Source organism: Natator depressus, chromosome 16 (assembly GCF_965152275.1).
Source record: "Natator depressus isolate rNatDep1 chromosome 16, rNatDep2.hap1, whole genome shotgun sequence".
Taxonomy (NCBI): Eukaryota; Metazoa; Chordata; order Testudines; family Cheloniidae; genus Natator; species Natator depressus.
In genome coordinates, this window is record NC_134249.1 from 7,374,917 (window position 1) to 7,398,622 (window position 23,706).

The following is a 23,706-nucleotide window of genomic DNA, read 5'->3' on the forward strand; positions in this document are numbered from 1 at the left end:
AAACCAGCTGACAGAATTCTGGCTGGGGAATCACAATATCCACCTGTTAACGTCGTTTGGTAACTAAATCACTGATGTATTTTTTTCTTATGCTCTCCACGTGGACTGAGTGAGACAGACCAGTAGTGGTTCTGAAAATGCAGCCAGCAATACCCCAGCAAAGAGACTGCAAAACAGCCCTACAGCCCCTGGGAGAAGATACGTAATGGGGGAGATCCTCTAGGCCAGCAGACAACCAGCTCTTGGCTCCCTGCAAGAATCCCTGGTGCAGGAGAGGATATAGGGCATGCCAGGCTTAGATGCGGCCCGTTCCAGGGCTGGGAAGGTGTATGCCCTGTATGGTCCTGTTCCCTGGATAATCCGGCTGTAAAAGCTCAAAAATCTTGAGAAGCTAGCTACAAGCTGGGCAAGCCTCAGGGCATCCCTGACTCCAGTGGGGGGCTGAATTGCCCCCTGACAGTTCCAAGATTGGGGAGGGGAAACACAAGCCAGCCCCTCTTCCCTGTGCCAGGCTTTGCACTGGCTGACGGATGAATTGGGCCCCGACTGCATGATTTACCTACAGCTACGCCCTGGGAGTGGGGTGGAGCACAATCAGCTGGTTCAGAGTGAGGGTGGGCGGGGGCCTTGCATCCGTCCCACCTTTCCCTGTCCCCTTGGGAGCAATGTGCCTTCCCAAGGGCACAGGGAGTGAGCAGTCCCTGAGCACAGGGACAGTGTCTGTGACAGGCTTTTGTATGTCCCCACCATGCATCTGCACAAGAGACAGCCACAAATCTTGCCTTTAGATTATAAGTTGTGTTCAGGGCAGGGCATCCCTCGGGATCTGTATTGTAAAGTGCCATGTGCATTGATGGCATAGCTCATAATGATCCTCTGCTAAATCAGTGGAGCCAGTCAGGAGAGGAGCTAGCGTCTCCTTTAGCTCAATGTATCATGAGAGAGAAGAGATGGATAAAGCTTCTCTCTCCTTAGTTAGAAACAAAGTGCTTTGTTAATGGGCAGGTGTGACTCAGTGTATCACAGTAAGAAGAGACCTAGAATTCCAGTGTCGCCCTCAGCTTTCCTTCTTCAAGAACAAAGAAGAAATCCCACTCAAACAAGATTCTCCAAGCAGAAAACATTTTTATTTCAGGAGAAGCCTCCATAGGAAGCCGGTGCTCACCACAAAATGCACCTGGGAGGGGAGGGTGCACAGCCCCTACCTCACACTAGGGAAGGGGCCTGAATTTCATTTCGGAGAACTTGTAGGAATATTCATTCCCAATACCCTTGTTCCAGAGCACACCATGACCAGGACGATTATGGGCTCCTCGTAAATACATCCCATTCAGGTGGGAGTGATGGCAGCTATTGAACCACCAGGCTCCTTGGAAGGTTTTTGCACAGTTACCCGAATCCAGATCATTGTCACGGTCTGGGGTTGAAAACTTACTGTTCTTCTGGTAGGTTAATGAATCCCTGTAACAACACACAGACAGGGTTTAAACTTGAGCTTGTAGTTTCCTTCCCCTTAATCCTGGGCCAGTTAATTCTGAGGATTTAATCACCTCCGATGTTGCATCCTAGTGGTGCTGGAGAGCGGCTGCCATTATGCTCTGGGCCTACTTGAGGGTGCGGGGGTGAAACTGTTTAATAGCCGTTGCCAAGTTTGGGGTGGGAAGACTAGGAGGGAAAGACTAGAAGGAAAGTAAAGGAGGGGTGGGAGATGAGGCAACCAGTTCCTATTCGCCTGGCTGGAGGAAAGTGAAGGGAGGATGAGTGGCCCAGCTCTACTGGGTTTCCCCACAACCCAGCTTGAGGAAGTAGAGGCAGAGACATGCACCAAACTCTTCAGCTTCAGGGTGGGGCAGTGGAGGGAAAACACTCCTTGGGTGGTGCAATTCCATGATCAAGGACTATGGTGGAGAGTAAGTCAGTGCTTCTGCTCTGACCCAAAGGGTGACGTGCTGCACTGAGAGAAACAGGACAGACAGAATATGTGAGCACCTTCTGGTTCCCTGGCCTTATCAGCATGAGTACCTGAGCACCTCACCTTGGGGAGGGAAGAGACAGGGTCAAGGACCCTCATTACTTCCTTTGGATCAGGCCAAGGGCCTGTCCTGCCCCGCAGGACCTGCCCCTGCTGATTGGAATGAGGTTTTTCCCACTTGTTCCTGTGTAAATACCTGCCCTGTGCAACCAGGACGTGGTCTGGAAGGTCTCAGAGGACAGGTGGAAGCACTTTTCCCCCCTTTCCTCCCAGTTCCATGATGAGAAGCTGGAGCTTTAAAGGGACAATTGAAGCCAGAGCTTTACAGAGACTATGTTAAAATTAAAACTTAGGGCGTTTTTTAACCCTTAATTTTATGAGCTTGATGCTGCAACCCTGGGCCAGTCTTAAAAAGGGTAGGATTTGGTTTGTTTCTGCTGCAGGATGTCCTACGTCTCCATTGGATGGGCACATTTTTCCTCTGCTGTGAGCAAGTACAGCACCTACCTGCATCACCTGCCACCATGTTCCCTAGAATCAGTTTGTATTGCTCAGATTCTCCCAAAATGTTGAATGACTTGTACTTGGCAAAATATTTCTTGTTTTCGAAGTCTCCGAGGTCAATGCGCAGCTCGTTATTTCCTGGGGAACACAGGAGCAAAGTGAAATATTCACTACATTCTATCACTTTGCACAATGCTAGGTTTATTTGTGAGGACCCTCACCCACCTGGGCTTGACTCACCAGCCTGTGCTGACTCTGGGACTGCCTTAGCTAACCCAGTTTCCATCTCCCACTCTCATCTTTCCGTTGGCAAACAGAACCCACATCTAACACCCTTCACCCAGGCAGGAGATCAGAATATATAGCATCCATCCCTCTATGGCCTCCACCAGCAAGACACACAGGTATTTCTGTCCTGGCTCCATTGGTTCCAATGGGACTCTCTGTCACAGTGATTAGAACAGAATTTTGGATCTCAGGGTCAAATAGGAGCTCGAGTGAACCAGCAGGAACAAGGGCAGGGAGGGGGAACAGAAGCAGAGACAAAGCTGAGCAGAGTAGCAAAGGCTGGGTGCCCTGATGTATTTGGAATCCCACAGTGTAGCTGGATATTTTGCTACCTGTTGACCCTCTTCTGGCCAGCAAGGATCTGACAAGTGTTTCCACCATTCTGTCTACTAGAGTTCATGGAAAGCAATCCTCAGGGAGTGATACCGCAATATGGCAGTGACTGACTGGCTGGCACTGTGATGTCTCACCTTCTAGAGAAGATATATCCATGAATGCTCAAGGTTAGCCACTGCTAAGAAAGGGACAGTTTGGGGGAAACTCAGGTGTTAAATATTTGCTATTCAGACACCATATCAACCTTCAGGTTGAAGCAACCTTGACTGGAGCCAGCAGCACTAGATTGCTATCTATTTCACTTGCTCTTCCTGGAAGAGCTAAGTTCTAAGGCATAGGCGATGGTGATGGTGATTCTGGCAGCAGTTTTACCACTAATGGCCCAGTGCGGAAGGCACTGAACAGGGAGTCAGGTCTGAGCTCTATTCACAGCTCTGCCACTAACTTGATGTATGAACTTGGGCAAATTACTTCCTCTCTCTGCACCTTGCTTTATGTGAACAGACACCCTTCTTGATAAAGCATTCTGAGATGTACAGATGAATGTCACTATGTAAGAGCTACTGTAAGTGTTATGATCACTATAAGACATGTTGCAAAGAAGGGGATTGGAGGGGTGGGCAGAAGAGATTTTAAGAAAGACCGCATCCATGATTTCTTTACCAAGTGATGTCAGCAGGTGAATATTGTCATTTCCCAACCAAAATTCTGTCAGCTGGTTGCCAAAACCTCTCTTGTAGAAAGCCCAGTTACGATGAAAATCCATTGACCCATCCACCCGTCTCTGGAAAACCTGCAGGGAAACAGGTTGGAGGCTGGTCACATTCATTTTAGTTTTGTGAGACTGGCAGTTCAGGTTCCTCCAGGGTAAGTTGCTCAAATAGTGTATATTATGGTTAATCAGAATTACACAGCCCATCATTTTAACTTCCCTGTCATGAGCTCTTCTAGAAAGGAGAGAATTAAATTTAGAGTCCTTTCAATGGGCCTCATCTTGAGATTCTTATTCAATTTTTACTCAGTCTTTCCTTAGTTCTCTTCAACAGGGGTTTGCCTTAGGAGTGCCCAAGTAAAAAAAAATAAAAAATTTTATTTTATTTTTTACATTTTTTTATATATATATATATATAAAAATAAATAAATAAATAAATAAATAAATAAATAAATAAAAAAAGAGAGAAAGAGAAACTTCCCTTGTACAGAACCGGTATTTGGCAGAGTAAAATTTGAATAAGAATCTCAGATTTGGGCCAGTGTCTACTCACAATTACAAAAATTCACTTCTGTCAAATATTGAGTTGCTCGTGTAACCCCCATGTTCTTACACCATGGCATTTTATTTTATTTCAGTTCCATAGTAAGGGAAGGCTGTGATGCGGAGGAGGAACAGATTTGTTGGAAGGTTGCAAAGTCAAGCACACAGAATTAGGAAATGTCAAATTTAAGTTTGCCCATGCAACCTTAATTCAGCTCTTGAGAGTCCAATTTGGGTACTGAGTGAGCCACAGATCTCACAGGAAAAAATGGTATTTGATTTATGTAACTGAAGACTGTATAATAATGCATACACACAAAGGTGCTGAATTATATTATAGAGCCACTACAGTTTTCATTCTAATTCTGAAGAATCCAGTTGATACATACTACATATGGGAAATTCTCTCTGAAGACTGGCAAGAAAAGAGGTGTATATATATGTGTGCGCTAAAATTAGGGAGTGTAAATGTTATGCTGAAATCCTCCATTGCATTGCACATGTAACCCTTCTGCCAGGTGGAGTTGGCACCAATAAGGGCCAGGTTCAAAATCTAGGGGTTCCTCTTATAACAATACAAAACAGAACAGGCTTAAACCCTCACTCAGTAATCTTGGAAAACTAACCACCACCGTTAGGTGCCTCTAATAGGCAATACTTCCACACTTGCAAGCTTTAATTTGGGAGAGCACCACAACCACAATTCAAAAATAACATGTAATTGTAAGTAAACACCCATCCCATAGTGCATTGGGAAGTGTCCTTTGCCTCAGTTTTCCATCTTGCGGTATGAAAGTCTGACAAACGTATGTCTATTTAACACTCTACTCCCTCTGCTGCACCCCACTCACAGTTGTCTAACTTGGCTGTCATTGGTCAGCAAACACCTAGAGTGCAGAGGTGCATCCACATGCATTCACCTATCACCTCGGAGGTGCAGGGTGGCGTGCACTGAACAATGCCTCCAACTGCTCGGCAACTAGTTCCTGGCTGCTGCCACTGTTATCTCTGCCATTGTTGTCCCCTCGCTGCCATCTCTACCATTCAGTACCATCTGAGATGCTGTGTTCTGAGGTTCCCCATTTAGGCCCAGCTCTTAGGGATTTCACTGGATAGTGGGGAACCTCTGTACGGCTGCCTCTTCACTGTCTTTCACTGCAATGTTCTTCCCACACCAGCTCTAAAGCTTGGCCCCTACACTTGCTCATCAGTGATTTCAGCTCTAGTAATCACCTAACAGAAACAAGGAGCTTCTGTTGAGTCCAATCAGCTCTGGCTTTAAACACTGAAGAGAACATAAGAATGGCCATACTGGGTCAGACCAAACGTCCATCCAGCCCAGTGTCCTGTCTACTGACAGTGGCCAATGCCACTGTCCCAGAGTGAGTGAATCTAACAGGTAATGATCAAGTGATCTCTCTCCTGCCATCCATCGTCCCCCTCTGACAAACAGAGGCTAGGGACACCATTCCTTACCCATCCTGGCAAATCGCCATTAATGGACTTAGCCACCATGAATTTATCCAGTTCTCTTTTAAACTCTGTTATAGTCCTAGCCTTCACAACCTCCTCAGGCAAGGAGTTCCACAGGTTGACTGTGTGCTGTGTGAAGAAGAACTTCCTTTTATTTGTTTTAAACCTGCTGCCCATTAATTTCATTTGGTGGCCCCCAGTTCTTATATTATGGGAACAAGTAAATAACTTTTCCTTATTCACTTTCTCCACACCACTCATGATTTTATATACCTCTATCATATCGCCCCTTAGTCTCCTCTTTTCCAAACTGAAAAAAGTCCTAGCCTCTTTAATATCTCCTCATATGGAACCTGTTCCAAACCTCCAATCATTTTAGTTGCCCTTCTCTGAACCTTCTCTAATGCCAGTATGTCCTTTTTGAGATGAGGAGACCACATCTGTACACAGTATTCGAGATGTGGGCGCACCATGGATTTATATAAGGGCAATAAAGATATTCCCCGTCTTATTCTCTATCCCTTTTTTAATGATTCCTAACATCCCGTTTGCTTTTTTGACTGCTGCTGCACACTGCGTGGACGTCTTCAGAGAACTATCCACGATGACTCCACGATCTTTTTCCTGATTTGTAGCTAAATTAGCCCCCATCATATTTTAAGAGGGGAGAATCAAATGGTGTCCAGGACTCTTTAGGCAGAGCCTGCACCATGAGGAACAGGAACACCTGGCACCACCCAGTCTCCTCTTCAATGGGATTTAGCATCTCTACCTCCTGCTTAGCAAGTGAGATTCAGTCGATTGCAACACCCTCAGTCATGGCATGCTAAGCACAGTTCTGCTGCTCTTTGATCGTACAATAAAGAGAACATTACCCCACATTCAATACTAAAGTGAATTGTAACCCAAAACCAGCCAAAACTGATCACTTTTGCAAAGCCAGTCTGGCTGCTGAAAACCTAGGCAGAGTGGATATGTCCATACAAATACAGTCTGCTCCTAAAGTCTTTTCCCCAGGTCACTAGATGTCAGGGGAAAGCTCATTCAGGCCCCACTGACACACATAACTAATGTTTTAATAGGGAACTCCCTGTCAGATTCACTGAAGAAAAAGCTGTGAAATAGGAATTTGCTTTGTATTTAATATTCAAGCTATGGCTGCAGACTTTAACTTGTGCATATTGAAGACTCTGCCTAAGAGAACTCATTTTGAGACAGGCACACATTTGCATAAGCAGCCAGTGAACTTCATTACGCTCAGTTCTTACTTACAAGCCATCCCCCACCATCTGTGTCCATGTCACACAGCACGGTCATGGCAGCACAGCCATCGGGGTAGATGGTGTACCAGCCGCTCATAACGTGCCCTCTGGCTAACAGCTCCTTGCAGTTCTTTGCACCTGCAGAGAACAGGAATTTAAAACTTTAGTTTGCACCAAATGGGAAGGATTCAAAATTATCTTATTCTAATGATTTACCATTTTGAGATGTATAACTTAATTGAAAATACATGATTACTTATTTACAAAAGGCAAGAAATGTTTGAGTAAAAGGTTCTATAGCCATATAAATAAAAAGGAAACAAGGACAGAAGTGGGTGTTAAGCACGGAGGATGGGGTAGAGATTAAAGATAATCTAGACATGGCCCAACACCTAAACAAATACTGTTCCTCAGTTTTGAATAAGGGTAACGAGACACTTAGGGTTTGGCAGGGTGGTTCATGGCAATGAGAGTATGGAAGTCGAAATTACCACATCTGAGGTGGAAGTCAAACTCAAGCAGTTTAATGGGACCAAATTGGGGGTCCAGATAATCTCCATCCAAGAATATTAAAGAAACTGGAACATGAAATTGCAAGTCCAATAGCAAGAATTTTTAAAGAATCCATAAACTCAGGTTGACTGGTGCATTGCTAACAGAATACCTATTTTTAAGAAATGGGGGGAAAGTGATCTGGTAAACTTCAGGCCTGTTAGTTTGACCTCAATTGTATGCAAGGTCTTGGAACAAATTTTGAATGAAATAGTTGTTAAGAACATAGAGGTAAATACTATCTGGGCTAAAATACAACATCCTTTTACCATAGGTAGATTGATCAGGTTGGTCTGGCACACTTTCTTTGAGAAAATAACTGATTATTTAGACAAAGGAAATGAAGTAGATCTGATTTCAAGTAAGGCATGTGATACAGTTCCAAATGGGAAATTAGTTAAATTGGAGAACCTGGGGATTAATATGAGAATTGAAAGGTGGATAAGGAACCGATTGAAAGGGAGACTACAATGGGTCACGCTGAAAGGTGAACTCTCGGCTGGAAGGAGGTGACTAGTGAAGTTCCTGAGGGATCAGTCTTGGGACCAATCTTATTTAAAATGTTTTAGTGACCATGGCACAAAAAGTGGGAGTATGCTAATAAAATCTGCAGATGACACAAAGTTGGAAGGTGTTGTCAATCTTGAGGGGGACCAGAACAGCATACAAGAAGACCTGGAGGATCTTGAAAACTGATGTAATAGAAATGGGATGAAATTTAATAGTGCAAAGTCATGCACTTAAGAACTAACAACAATAATTTTTTCTATAAACTGGGGATATATCAGTTGGAAGCAACAAAAGTAGGAAAAAGACCTGGCTATGTTGTTTGATCACGGGATGACTATGAGGTGCCAATGTGATGTAGCTGTGAAAAAAAAGGCTATTGTAGTCCTAGAATGCATCAGGGGAGGTATTTCTGGTAGAGAAAGGGAAAGGTTAGTACCACTATACAAGGCACTGGTGAGCCCTCATCTGGAATACTGTGTGCAGTTCTGGTCTCCCATGTTTAAGAAAGATTAATTCAAACTGAAACAGGTGCAGAGAAGGTCTACTAGGATGATCAGCGGAATGGAAAACCTACCTTATGAGAGGAAATTCAAAGAGTTTGGCTTGTTGAGCTTAACCAAATGAAGGCTGAGAGGAGATATGAATGCTGTCTGTAAATACATCAGAGGGATAATTACCAGAGAGGGAGAGGAGTTATTTAAGTTAAGCGCCGATGTGGACACAAGAACAAATGGATATAAACCAGTCATCAACAAGTTTAGGCTTGAAATTAGACAAAGATTTCTAACCATTAGAGGAGTGAAGTTCTGGGAACAGCCTTCCACAGGGAGCAGTGTGGGCAAAAAACCAAACTGGCTTCAATACTGAGAATGATAAGTTTATGGAGGGGATGGTATGATGAGACTGCCGACAGTGACATGTAGCTGACACAGGACTGCTAGCAGCAAATATCCCCCCGTGGATGTTGATGGGACGTTAGATGGGGAGGGCTCCGAGTTACTGCAGAGAATTCTTTCCTTGTGCCTGGCTGTTGGGTCTTGCCAAAATGCTCATGTTCAACTGACCACCATATTTGGGGTTGGAAAGGAGTTTTCCCCCGGATCAGATTGGCAGAGACCATGGGGTTTTTTCTACCTTCCTCTGCAGCATGGGGCATGGGTCATTTGCAGGTTTAAACTAGAGTAAATGGTGGATTTTCTGTAACTTAAAGTCTTTAAATCAAAATTTAAGGACTTCAGTAACTCAGCCAAAGATTAGAAGTATATTACAGGAGTGGGTGGGCAAGGCTCTGTGGCCTGCGATGTTCAAGAGATCAGATAAAACTATCATGATGGTCCCTTCTGGACTTAAAGTCTATCAATCGGATGATTGAACACAGATAGATTTTCCCCACAGCATTTTCATCAGGACTCCCATTTCAAAAGAATTAAAATATCACAATCTTAATGAAAATGAATTCCTCAGCATCACACTGAAAATCTGTATATGAAGTTTATAAAATGGACTCCCTTCTAGTACTTAACTGCTGTGGCAGAGGTCACCTCAGCTGTTACTAGGCTAGAGATGGCCTTTTTCCTCATAGGGGACTCTAGTGGGACTATTTCTGTGAGTAAGGAAAACAGGATTTGGCGCATTGTCATTAGCAGAATTTATATGGAATGGAATTCCATGAAATCTGTTGCTGCTGACACAGCATCAGTTATATGATCTCTGTTTCTCAAAAAGTGAAATTCACACACTTTCCTCTCTTCATGGAGCAGATATACACTGGACTTTGATACCTGAATGGGATAACTGGCCAATTATTATCGCAAACTCACCTTTCTTACACTGGATATTGTCCAGCTGCCTCACATCTGTGCAGAGAAAGAAACCAAGTGGAAGTGGGTTAAAACCAGAGAAAAGAGCATTTTTTTTCTTAACTCTTATTCAGTTCTAACAGTTGTGTCTATTTTTCTGAGTCAAACCATTTATAAGAACACAAGAATGGCCATACTAGGACAGACCAATGGCCCATCTAACCCAGTATCCTGTCTTCCGGCAGTAGCCAGTGCCAGATGTTTCAGAGAGAATGAACAGAACAGGGCTATTGTTGAGTTATCCATCCTCTGCCATCCAGTCTCAGCATCTGACAGTCAGAGGTTTAGGGCGATTCAGAGCATGGGGTTGCATCCCTGACTATCTTGGCTAATAGCCATTGATAAGACCTATCTTCCATGAACTTCATTCTTTTTTGAACCCAGTTATACTTATACTTTTGGCCTTCACGCCATGATCTGACAATACGGGTTGACCGTGCATTGCGTGAAGAAAGTACTTCCTTTTGTTTTAAACTTGGAGTCAATAAATATCATTTGGAGACTCGTAGTTCTTGGGTTACGTGAAGGGGTAAACAACACTTCCTTACTCACTTTCTCCACAGAATTCATGATTTTATAGAGCTCTCTCATATTCCCCCTTAGTCATCTCTTTTCTAAGATGAACAGTCCCTGTTTTTTTAAATCTCTGGTCCATCGTCCTAATTGCCTTTGTTGCCCTTCCCTTAACTTTTCCAGTTCTACTGTATCTTTTTTGAGATGGGGCAACCAAAATTGCACTCAGTATTCAAGGTGGGGGTGGTACTGTGGATTTATATATGCCTTATGATATTTTCTCTTATTATTTATCCTTTTCCAAATGGTTCCTAATACAGTTAACTTTTTTCACTGCCGCCACACATTGAGTGGATGTTTTCAGAGAACTATCCATAATTCCAAGATCTCTTTCTTGAGTGGTAGCAGCTAATTTAGACCCCATCATTTTGTATGTATACACAGTTGGGATTATTTTTTCCAATGTGCATTACTTTGCTCTTATCAACATTGAATTTCATCTGCCATTTTGTTGCCCAATCACCCCAGTTAGCGAGATCCCTCTTCGTTGTCATCTTTGGACTTATTTTGAGTAATTTTGTACAGTCTTCAACCTTTGCAATCTCACTGTTCACCCCCTTTTCCAGATAATGTATTTGTTGAACAGCACAAGTCCCTGTCCAGATCCTTGGGGGACCCCACCATTTACCTCTTTCCATCTGAAAATTGACCATTTATTCCTAACCTTTGTTTCTTATCTGTTAACCAGTTACTGATTCATGAGATGACTTCTCCTACTCCATGACTGCTTACTTTGCTTAACATGCTGTGAAGGGACACAGCCTCACACTGGTATGAAAGAGACCAACAGCTCTTCTGGGCCTGTTCCACGCTAACAAGATGCACCTGCAAGGCTTGTTCAACCTGGAGGAGGAGGAGGAGCTTAAAAGGGGGAATTTCCCAGAGGAAGGGGTGGTGAATAGGAAAAAGGCTGCTCCACCTAGAGGCTGCCGGTAATAGAAGTAGTCCAGCTGAGGAAGAGACCGCTACAAGGCGCACCACTCCCAAAGCTGCCCTGATCGACAGCAAAGCAACACAACCCAGGAAGAGGGGTAGAAGGTAAACCATGCAAAGGGGCAATAGACTCTGAAAGACTAAGCCCTTAGAACTGAATATCCTGGGGCTGTCAGAGAGACTGGCCCTCTTTCCAGATGGATCCACATCTCTTACAAGGCGAATCATGGGCGGCAGGTGAACAAGCTGTTGGGAGAGGCTAACCCCCTTATGCCCCACCCCTCCCCCTCCTCCTCCTCCTCTGCCCCCACAGCCGGAGCCCAGAGCAGCACCCTGCCCCCTCCCGTGCACTCCCAGGCCTGGGCCTTGCAAGCACCAGCCCCAGCCTGCCTGCCCCAGCCTCTCCACCATGGAAGAGCTGGAAGGGAACTGGAAGTAGGCAGGAGAGAGACTGGGAGCGGAGTGTGGACAGGGCCATACTAGTCCGTTTGGGGAGGCACAGCGCCCCCCCAGCCTATGACGCCCACCGTTCATGAAGGGAAGGGAAGAGGGTGAACTGTTCCTCTGTCCGTGTCCAACAGCCTCAGAGAGCTTCCCCATGCGCTGCCAACTGGGGGAGAGAAGAGGGCAAATGACGGACAGTGAACCCTCCCCCCCAAAACTGTCGAGAATCTGGGCAAACTATCCCAGATACAAAAAAAAACAAAACACCCAACCAAACAAGCCTTAGAGCTGACAGAGCTCAGCTGTTCCGCACAGCCGGGGGGCCGCCAACAGCGATGCTGTTGAACCTGCTGCTTCAGATGCTGCAGCAGCTGATCGCCCCACAGCAGGTTCAGGCCACCCAACAGCTGCTGCTGAGGGAACGGATGACCCCGCAGCAAGAGTTCCCGAAGGAAACGTTACTGCAGACGACATCAGCGCTACGCCCGCATGCGGGTCCAGGGATTCACGCTTCAACTGAAGGGGTCCCTCCACCTGTACCAGTGAAGTTCACCAAGAAGGACTTCAAGTAAGTGAAGTCCACCATCTTGGACTATCTGGATATTTCAGAAGAAACCTACAGCCAACAGTTTAGAGCCGGGAGCTACCCCAAGGGGGCACGACCCCGAATGGTAGCACGATGACTGAAAGAACACTCCTGGAAGCGTCTCCATCCAGAGGAATGCTCAGGGACCCAAGTGGCTGAGGCCTTTGTGTCTAGAGCAATTTATAAAGATTGCCTATGGAAGGCACGGAGTGGAGACAATGGCATCTCCAAGGGAAACTATCAGAAGCAGTCAGGTTAATGGAGGAATTTGTAGAAGCCAAAGGGTCACTAAAGGCAGAATTACCTTAGGCATCAGCAGGACAAGGGACCTGGGTGGGGTGAGCCACAGTCCACAAGGAGGTGAATCCCAAAGGGGCCTCTCAGATGGCCACTTTGACACAGGGCAGGCCTAGAGGGTGAGTACAATGCAGCCAGTGGAACCATCAGGCACCCCAGAGAACTGAAGCTCATAGACAAAGGTCCAACCAGCACCCCACAGGCAAGCTTCCCTCAAGACTAGGAAAGAGGCTAGCAACCGCAGCCCATTAATAGGCTATTCCTGTGGGCTGGCAGGGCACATAATGAGGGCATGCCCACTGATGGAGTGAGAGTACGCCCAGGTGGATGGCAGAAATCCAGGCACAGAAGAAAACTCCCCCTAAGTTGATGGTCCCGGTGATGGTCCAAGGACTCGAACTCTGGCTGCAGCCAGATGGTGGTCCAGACCTCCATGGTGGGAAGTGACACCACTCCCAAGACAACAATCTATCTTCAGTGTATCCATGGCAATGTCAAGACCTACCCCAGCCAGCAACTACAGCTGGCAGTGGGAGCCCATACTGCAGTAATAACCGTAGGGATAACTGCAGCCTTAGCAGAAAAGTTGGCCTACCTTGTGATCACAGGCTAGGGTTGGCTTTTTTTTTTTGTGGGAAGTATTTAATACCTAGGCCTGGGCCACAAGCAAGAACAGAGGCCAAGTAGTAACACCAGCTCTCCGGAGCTTGGCAAGCCTTGGGGAAGAGATGTCCCAAGCAACACAGCTGCAGACCCCCACAGGGGAGAAAGAAGCAAACCATTAGGACCTGGAGGCTCTCTGATGGGATGGGAAGTTTGTGCAAGAACAGAGGAACGACCCTATGTTAAACCGTGTATATGAGCAACTGGTCCCCATAAACGGGGAAGCAGCATTCTCAGGGAGGCGATCAATACCTGCACTTTGCACTCAAGAAGGAGCACTTGTACCAAATTGAGAAGAATCAGCAAACTGGGGGGGTGAGGGACCAGCTGCTTATACCATGCCAGTACCACCAGTCCATCTTGCAGCTGGTGCATGATATGGGAGACAGAAGACACTGGCCTGGATATTCGCTAGAGTCTATTGGCCACAGGCATACACCATGACGTGACAAAATACTGTTCCTCCTGCCCAGCGTGTCGACTAGCCAGGAGCAGAGGGATCCCCAAGGCAGCCTTGGTCCCTCAGCCCTTGACTGAGATCCCCTTTGAAAGGTTCAAGTGGACGTGGTCAGACTGCAGCATGGCATCAGTACATGCTAGCGATCATTGACTATGCAGCCAGGTATCCAAAGGGGACGTGAATAACGTAGCTGAAGTTGACGTACTTAGATCCACTTACCACAGCGTCTTCACTGTGGTAAGTCGACTGCTGCTTCCCCATCGACTCCGCCTGCGCCTCTCGTGGTGGTGGAGTACGGGAGAGCGCTCGGGGGTCGATTTATCGTGTCTAGACTAGATGCGATAAATTGACCCCCCCGCTGGATCGAATGCTGCCCACTGATCTGGCGGGTAGTGTAGACATACCCTGAGTCTCTGCTCCCCATACTGTACTATGCAATGGATACTGTAGACTGAGGTTCCCAGGACTGGGGCCGAGGTTCCAGGTGCAATCCTCACACTTCTGCACAAACACCAACCTTCCCTGCTAGGGGGGTCAGATTTAACCCCTGGAACAAGCACCGCACTTAACAAGTGCACAACACTTATCTGACCCAGGCAAAGCCAGGTGCAGACCCAGGTCTGGATCCCCAACAGCAGTTACACAGACTCCCTCTCCCTAGGCACAGCATATAGCAAAACAGCTCTTCCCCATGCCTGGGTAGACACACGGTCTCTCTACCATGCGCCAATGCAATCCCTTCCCTCCAGTGAATCCGTCCAACCTGTCCATGCAGTTTTGGGCTGGCGCTGGCACGTGATGTGAGCTCAGCATCGTGGGTTGGCTGCTGGTCTCAACTCCAGGCTGGGCATTTACAAGAATCTCCTTTTGCCAGCAGCCAGTTCTCCTCCAAGCAGCTTCCTCTCTGTCCAGCCCAGGGCTCCTGCCTCTTCTTTGTTCACTTTTTCAGTTTCCCAGGCTTGTCTCTCATCCCACCCCCGTCTGCTCGTTCACTCAAACCCTCCCAAGGGTCTGAATTAATTCTGCATGTTTGACTGCCCCTTCCCCTTAGCCAGTCAGATTTGTGCAGAGTAAGGTTGCCAACTCTACTGGACCGGACACCATTGACACAAATGGGGATGCCCCTGCTGCAAAATGGGGTCTGGTCCATCCGGTCTGGGAGAATTGACAACCTTAGTGAAGAGAAATGGGAGAAAGCGGAAGGAGCTCTCTCACCAGCTCTACACCACTCAACAGGAACAAAGATCTGGTTTCTTCAAAAAGTGAGAGAGTATCTGGGCACCACTGTCTGTGGCTTATTTGAGATCAGGAACTTATTTCTCCTTCACCAGGAGAGCCCTGCAGGCTTGGCTGTATAAGAGGAAGTTACTGATTTAGGAATAGACGGTCCCAACGAGTGGACGTAGCAGTGTAATGGTCCTCATTCGAGGTCTGGTTGGGGGGTGTGGCCTAGTGGCCATGGCTGCAGTCCCTGGCTGCCAAGGGGGTTGTGGGGAGGGGAGCCTGGACCCTCTCACTCCACCGGGCTCTGACCCAGGGCCCTTTGGTCTACCAGTAGTCTGGCAACCAAGGCTGTTTAAGCTTGTCCTCCCCATGCTTCTTCCTCTCATCCCTTACACCCCCTGGGTCAATTTAGTCCATCTGCTCTGCTCTGGGCTGCAGGTCTGCTCACCTCCAGCTCTGCCACACAAATCAGCTAATTCCCAGCCTTTTAATTCCTCCAGCAGATGGAGCATTTGCTGCAGGTGTGGCGGGATGGGGCTGACTGAGCCCAAAGTAATCCCTTAACCCCTTGTTGCCCAGTGTGGGGTTTGTACACCCAATCACACCCTCCCCCTCAAGACAGAGCCAGGGGAGCTGGGGCCATCCGATTGCTACCCTCCTCCCTGGAAAAGAAGTCAGCATTCTGATGGGCTTTCCTGGCTCAATGCTGAATTTGGAACGTGTTGGGCTGGAGAGAGAGGTACCAGTGCAACAGGCTGAGGTGTGTGTCCTTCATAGTGTTTAGCCATCTTAACGGAGCATGGTCTGTGACAAGCTTGAAAGGGTTTCCCAGGAGATAGTATCGAAGCTAATCTATGGCCCATTTTACTGCCAGCCCCTCCTTCTCTATGACAGAGTAGGTCCATTCACGTGGGAACAGTTTGCAGCTCAAATAAAAAGGGAGGAACACCCTGTGCTCTATTTCTCAAGATAAAACAGCGCCCAGTCCCACATCGGAAGCATCTCTCTGCAAAATGAATTCTTTGGAGAAGACTGGACTGAGTAGGACCGGTTCTGTACAGAAGCGTTCTTTCAATTCTTGAAAAGCCTTTTCAAAGGTCTCCGACCAGTGCACTTTCTTGGGGCTGTTTGTGACCAGATCTGTGAAGTTGGTGCCTTGGGCAGTGAGAATCTCCTTGGGAACTCCTACTCGAGCAAAGACTTTCAATAGTCTCTGTATCGGTGTTGTGCAGTGGGATTGCCTCAGGATAGTGAGTAGCATAATCAACTATCACCAACAGGTATTTGTATCTGGTGGCATTTTCCCCCCCCCAGAGGACCAACAAGGTCTGTCCCAATTTATTTGAAGGGGACATCAATAACTGATAGAGGGACAAGGGGGACTTTCATCCCACCTTTTGGCCTGAATAGCTGGCATTCAGATCAGGAGTTGCAGAAGTTCTTAACTTCTTGATGTATACCAGGCCAGAAGAAATTGTTTAAGATCCAGGCCAGCGTTTTCTCCTGTCCAAGGTGGTCTGCGGAGGGGATGGCATGGGCCAGTCCCAAGACTTCTCATCAATGCAGCCAAGGTACAAGGAGCTGTGGCCAAATTTCTTGCATCTGATGGTCTTTTTCCAGCCAATATAGTTGTTCCGCCTGGATCTCAAAGTGGGGGTACTGTGCATCCCGGTGGGGATCTACGACTTTGCTGTTAACCACTGGGAGTTGTTCATATGCATGGCTCAAGGTTTCATCCTCCCTCAGGTCTTAAACAAAATCCATCACTCAAGTCAGTAAGTCCCCTTCCTGGAGCGGGGTTTGTAAAATCTCCTCATTAGGAGGATCTTCTGGCAGCACTTCCTCTTGGCTGGAACCCCCCGGAGTCCCGCACCTCACCTACTCCAGTCAGTGTCACAGCCAGGGTTCCTGGCCTACCCTGGTTCCCTTGGGCACGTCCTCCTGAGGGCAACGTGAGGACGGATGGAGCCTCCCTGAACCTAGAGGCTGCACAGACGGGGTGGCCACTTCTAGGAGCCGTGCAGAGCCAAGGTAGGTAAGGAGCCTGTCTTAGCCCTAAGCCCTTGCTGTGCTGCCAACCAGACTTTTAATGGCCCAGTCGGCACTGCCAACCAGAGTCCCTTTTCGACTGGGTGTTCAGGTCGAAAACCAGACACCTGGCAACCCTAACTGGTGCACACTAGAATTTACACCCCAGGAGGTGCACACCAATGTACAGTATAGACAAGCCCTTAGGCTCCTGAGCAATTTATGGTCAGATTTTCAAAGGTATTTAGGCACTTCAGGAGGAATCCCCTATCGGAATTTTCAAAACTGCCCATTAGGCACCTAAACTCCCATTGATTTCAGTGGGACTTGGGTACTTAACTAACTTAGGCACTTTTGAAAATCCCGCTAAGTACTTATCTGCATCATTAGAGGCCTATATACCTTTGACAGTCTGGCCCTTAGGCACTTTGAAAGTTTACCCTTAGGTTTTGAGCAATTATTGAAGATGATGCCACACTTGGATGGGCGCAAGCTACCGTATACCATGATTGTTACACTTTTCTTACATCACATCACAAAGGGGAAGATTAGTGGGTGGAGCTCAATATTGCACACAAAGAAATTAGTCAGAAAGTTTCCCGTATCATCCTACTGCTAGAGATTTAATCATTAAAACTTAAATGCTTCTCACCAAATGCTGTTGTCCCGGGGATTCCTTTTTCTCCTAAAGAAAGAAAAAAAAACAGACTTAAATACTTATACTACTCAAAGACCACGCCCTGATCTAAGTGGCGCCATCTTTTATTTATTTATTTATTTCAATTTTAAGGGGGGAAATGTTTTCCAAAAAGTAATGGGAGAACGGGGCGGGGGAGGAGGAGGAGGAGGAGGAGGAGGAGGAGGAGTGAAGTACAAAATCAAAAATATAGGGGGAAACACACAGTTCTGCTATTCCTTTCTTACCAGAAGAAGAGAGATTTAATTTAATTGGGTCATTTTCAGCTCAGGTTTTCCAGCACCGCACATTCTACGCATAAACATTTTAACAGTTGTGCTGGGATGAAGCCCTGCCTATCCAACGGGAGGTGTATTTGTTTAATACTGCATTCTAAGTTATACTCTGCCAATAAAGAGAATCACAAGGATATTCAACATACTGAACAGAACTTTTCCAAAGGAGCATGTTTGCTCAGATCCAAAACAGGAGAAGTGCAGACCCCATGAAAAAAAAAAAATCTAAGGCATTAAAAGAATTTGGGGCTACTTAATTGCTTTGATACTACTTAATTGCTTGTAAGTCCTACGTAAAGGACTCAGCACAGTAGGGGGCTGGCGTAGATCAGTGGAGCTCGCAGAGGTTCCAGTCCCATGCTGGGCCTTCAGTTGGTCTGACGACCTTGAGGCTGGGAAGAGGGCTTCCATTTCCAAACAGAGGCACCTGAGGGTAGTGACCAGAAGCTCCATTTAGGGAGCGAAATAAAAGTTGCCCGAAACTGGAATTCGTCTGAAGTTTGACAATCTGGGCCAGGTTGTTTTGTGCCTGGTGGAGGCTGCATTCCCTGGTGATTTAATCTCATTGCCCGCTCAGTCATGTTGTTAGACACCAGTCTAAGGTGAGGCCGGGTTTAGTTATCTTTTAGTTTAACATTTGCCTTTTATTTCTTCTATAGGCTGCAACCAGAAAGGACCCCGTTTTCCCTCCATGCCAATCAGCACAGCTCAGCCAGCACAGGGCAGCGCAAGCTGCAGCCTTGTCAGTGGAACTAGCAAGGACTGCTCAGGCCTGCATTCCCCTGGGGCTTGCAGAGGCATTGGCTCTGTCTCCTGGTGGTCAGAGGAAGCAGGGAATGAAGAGCCACAATCTGGCCCCCAGTATCAACTTTACCTCTTACACCGTCAGTCTCTGTCCCCATGAAGAGCACCAGAAAGGACCTGGCTCCAATCCTGCAGCCCTCATTCAAGGACAGTCGCAGGGACACCAGAGAGACTGCTGCTGTAACAGCTGCAAGATCGGTCTCCTGATCCTGACTGGTACTGAGCCATTGCCAGAACCAGACCCCAAAGCAGGAGAGGAGAACTATCCAAGGTCTCTCACCTTTTAGTCCAGAGGGGCCGGCATCACCTTTCTCTCCTTATTAAAAAAAGAAAAGGAACAATATAGTACTTGTTGCTGAGATACTAGGTGCTCAGTTGTTCCTTACAGCTACTGCCCTGCCTTGGGGGTAATATAGAGCCGTCCCATCCCATGTGGGAGCTCGGGGAGGCACCTGGAGATCTTAGGGAATGTTTGAAAGGGGTGCAGCATATGTGGGTACCCCGTTCTCCTTGTCCAGTGTGGATGGGAGATGAAGCCATGCCCCTTTTCAGAGATTAGCAACCACAGTGGTACAAGCTCTACAGAGAAGGGGCTCTGTCCGTCCTTGTACTGCTCCCCTGTATAGAGCTGGGAGCAATCTGGCTCTATGATGATAGGCCCATGAGGGCCAATTTCAGAGGGCAGGTATAAAATGGCATCAAGAGATATATGCAGGTGTAAAGAAGTTTTACTGACTCTGGCCTTGTCTACACTACACAGTTTTGTTCCCGTTTTCTAGCAGGAACTCAGGTGCACTGCTGCTAGCACTGGTGTAGGTGCTAGTGTAGACAGAACTCGGGGGGGGGGGCAGATACTTGGCTAGTGTAAATTGTCACAGCTGCATTGACTCCAGTGGAGGTAAGCAATTGGCCCCAGGTGAGGATCTGCCCCTAGGTGTTTTAGCACCATCTCATCAGAAGCTAGTCAAGTTTTCATGACTTAAATTCATTAAAATCACCTTGCCCTGTCTAGATGAGACCTTACGCCTTCTCTGGAACTAGAGCAGCTGCCCCAGAGGAAAATTACATGCCTGAGTCTTTTCTCAGCATAAGTCCATCCTCAGGGAGGTAAGTGAGTAATTACCTGTTGTAAGCTACAAGCGGAGGGAGCCACTAGGAGGTACAGGTTATCACAGGTTAGAGACATGCCCTTAGATCCACTTGGTCACGCTTGTGGATTTACCCCGTAATATCAAGGGAGGTGGGAGGGGAGAGGTGCTCAGAACTAGATTCTCTGGTCATACACTTTCTAGGCTAATTTTCCTCTCAGATACATAAGTTCAGCTCTATTGATTTCTGTGGGGCTACCCTGGTATCACTTGAAAGGAGAATCTGGGTCATTGTGAATGAACATTTGGCACATATGGGAAGATGGAAGTGTTTAAAATGTCTTACCTTTGCCTGGTGGCCCAGCTGGTCCCACCTCCCCAGGAGCTCCCCTTTCTCCTACAAACACAGAAAACTCACAATGGATACTTCACAGCTACACACAGGGAATGTATTTCTAGGGTTAACCAATGGCATGAGTGGACAATTTCTACCCTCAACCCAAATCCAAATTTCAAAAGTAAGTTTCAACCAGGGACACAGTTTAAGAATTTCCCCATCTGATTGGGCATTATCTTGGGTCTGATCCTGCATTCCTCAACGTTTGGAAGTTTTGCTTAAACTGGAAGCAGATGTTCACGCTCCTTTATCTTAGCAGCTTGTTGAAGATGTTGCATGACTCACCAACCAGAATGCCAGCGAGCCATGTTTTCAGTGCTTGCAAATAATAGCTCTTCACCTGGCCACTAAAGAGCCATGGCCACCATCTTCAACACAGAGCAGAAGTAATCTGAGCTCCTGCCACCAGTGGGGGTATTGCTGGAACCTGTTCCTCACCCCACTACCTCCCCTCCTCCTCCCCGTCTCCTTTTGCCTCTCCACTATCCAAAGTTCTGTTGTATGCAAATGTTATTTTAAATCATTACACATCCTGAACAAAACAAGTAAAGAAAAATGCAGCAAAGATGTAGGTGATGCTGCCTTATCACCTAGTCTGATTAATTTATTTTCCTGGCTTCTGACCAGTCAAAAAAAAATTCTGCAGTGAGTTCAGTCTTCAGTGAGAAAGAAATGAGAGGACATAGCCTAAGGGTGACTGGCATTGATCATCGTATTTCAGGTAGATGTTGAATAATGTGATTGCTATTTATTTCCATCTGAATTTTAACCCACGTTGAACAAAATAAAACTCCCAAACTTAATGTCCTGTTTCCAAGGCAAACATTATAAACATTCGCAAAAAGAAAAGGAGGACTTGTGGCACCTTAGAGACTAACCAATTTATTTGAGCATAAGCTTTTGTGAGCTACAGCTCACTTCATCAGATGCATTCAGAGGAAAATACATCTCCTGAAGTAAGCTGTAGCTCACGAAAGCTTATGCTCAAATAAATTGGTTAGTCTCTAAGGTGCCACAAATCCTCCTTTTCTTTTTGCGAATACAGACTAACACGGCTGCTACTCTGAAACCTGTAAACATTATAACACACAAACTGACAGTGAATTTCTTTGATCATTCTGCTGTTTCTGATCTGCCATCTCCAAAGACAATAACTTACAGCCAGAAAATTGTTCCTGCAGCTGGAATTGGATGTCATAGCAATAACTCTTAGGTTCCAACTCCATTAAATGGGGACTTCAGGAGAACTGGGATTGAGTACCAGAGGCACTTAGCTGAATTTACCTTGTGATACCTTGTCTTCACCATGTTTTTACCTCTGGATGGTTCATGTGTTATTTGCCCAGAGGTTAAAGAAAAGCTGCTATGTTGTGACGGACAAAACCAGCATGTCAGTTAACCCATGGTAAAAAACACATGAGCTCACCCACTGTAAAAAAAAAAATTAAATTAAATTAAAAAAAAAAAGTGGGGACAAGGCTACATAGTTTTACCTTGTGATCGAAAAGCACTAAACCCCCCAACCAATGGTTCACCTTATCTCATCCAGCTACCTCATAGTAAACACTACAAGTGCCTTTCCTTCACTAGGGTCTTATGAGAAAGGTACTGCACGACAAACACCTTCTTGTCAGTGAAGGCAAAGCCAGAACCTTTCAGATATATGGGCTATGGTGTGGTACATGGCAGCATACAGTAAATTGCAACAGCTTACTGCAGTACCTATTACAAAAAACTCAAATAATAGCTAAGGTCCCCTACACACAAAAATCAGAAATAATGAAAATGTGTCCTTTGGAAACATTGGAATAATCATAAGAAAACCAATGCACCAGCTATAATATGACAGAGAGAGAAAAACACTCAGCACCTTGACATTATTCTCGTTACATATCTACATTTTGGTGTGGCATGACAACATCATCTCAATAACTTCCCCTAAAGTGTAAACATGGGGTCAAATCCTTAGATGCTTTGGAGCCCACACCTTGATCTGAGTAGAGCTGTCAGTCACATTGTGGTGTAAGAACATGGAGAGTTTTGGCGGAGAAACATTAAGCCCCCCGGGTTGTTCACAAATGAGACTTTTATGGATCACTATTGAATCACCACTGAATGCATCCAATGCAGTGAGCTGTAGCTCACGAAAGCTTATGCTCAAATAAATTGGTTAGTCTCTAAGGTGCCACAAGTACTCCTGTTCTTTTTGCGGATACAGACTAACACGGCTGCTACTCTGAAACCTATTAAAAAAAAACAAACAAACAAGTTGACAGTTCTGCTGGAAGCTGCCTGGTGTGTCAAATGAGTCTCGTTTGTTCTATAGATGTTAGTGTCTATATTAGGGCACTGTTCATTGTAAATGACCAATAAAGTGAGAGACCACCATCTAGGATATTCATTAGCATATTGAGAGGACTTACAGAAAAGCAGGATGTTTGCTCAGTCTCATAAATGGGCAGAAAAAACTCCAAAGCCTATAGGCAAATCTTCTGGGCTAATTAACTGGATTGATGAACAAGTTTGTCTATCCAAGGCAAAGCAGTCTCCCTCTTGTCTATGTTAGGAAAATTTATCATGCTTGAAAATGTGTTCACTAACATGATGCTAAACATGACTTAGCACCTAGTGTAGACAGGAAGTCATGTTTAAAAACGTGGTATCTGGACATGTGTAAACACAATGGTCCTTGTTCAGATTAACTGCAAAAATTTTAACACTACGTTAGTTGACATTATGATGCATTTTCCTTGTATAGAAATGACCTTTGATGAGTGCAAGGACATCTTCTCAAATGGGCCAAAAACAGTCTTTGAAAAGAATTGTTGTGCACTCATGAAAATTAGATAATAAAAATGTAAAAGGTTTGGTAGCTAGAGAAAATGGATAAAGAAGCTATTCAGATATGAGATGGCTTAGAAATAAAGTTACATGTATACTGGGTCTGAGCCAAAGGATGAGGTAACATACTATGTGATAGCGTAGTCTAAACTCCTGGACTCTCAGACACAGAAATCAATAAGACAAGGGGGATGCAATGGAATTGAAGGAGACAACATGACTCCCATGGACATGATATTTTTGGCCACATTTCCTTCTTCCCCTTTCTTCAGTTTAACCCTACTGATTTCAGTGAGGTTTTAGATCCTTGTAACATAGGGTACACCTGCACTAGAAATGAAGGTGTGACTGTCGTGCTGGTAGACGTACCTGGAATAGCTCTAAT

At 46.0% G+C, this 23,706-nt stretch overlaps 1 protein-coding gene across 1 annotated transcript in view; it reads right to left on the reverse strand.

Moving 5' to 3' along the window:
• Positions 1-1,211: 1,211 nt before the first annotated feature.
• Positions 1,212-23,706, reverse strand: part of LOC142000009 (ficolin-2-like) — a 28,055-nt gene continuing 5,560 nt past the window's right edge. The window contains exons 2-9 of the mRNA XM_074973988.1: positions 20,430-20,480; positions 19,276-19,311; positions 17,872-17,904; positions 9,973-10,008; positions 7,101-7,228; positions 3,764-3,893; positions 2,476-2,614; positions 1,212-1,461 (exon numbers count right to left, since the gene is read on the reverse strand). Coding sequence (XP_074830089.1) covers positions 1,212-1,461; positions 2,476-2,614; positions 3,764-3,893; positions 7,101-7,228; positions 9,973-10,008; positions 17,872-17,904; positions 19,276-19,311; positions 20,430-20,480 — 803 coding nt within the window. The remainder of the gene's footprint in view (positions 1,462-2,475; positions 2,615-3,763; positions 3,894-7,100; positions 7,229-9,972; positions 10,009-17,871; positions 17,905-19,275; positions 19,312-20,429; positions 20,481-23,706) is intronic.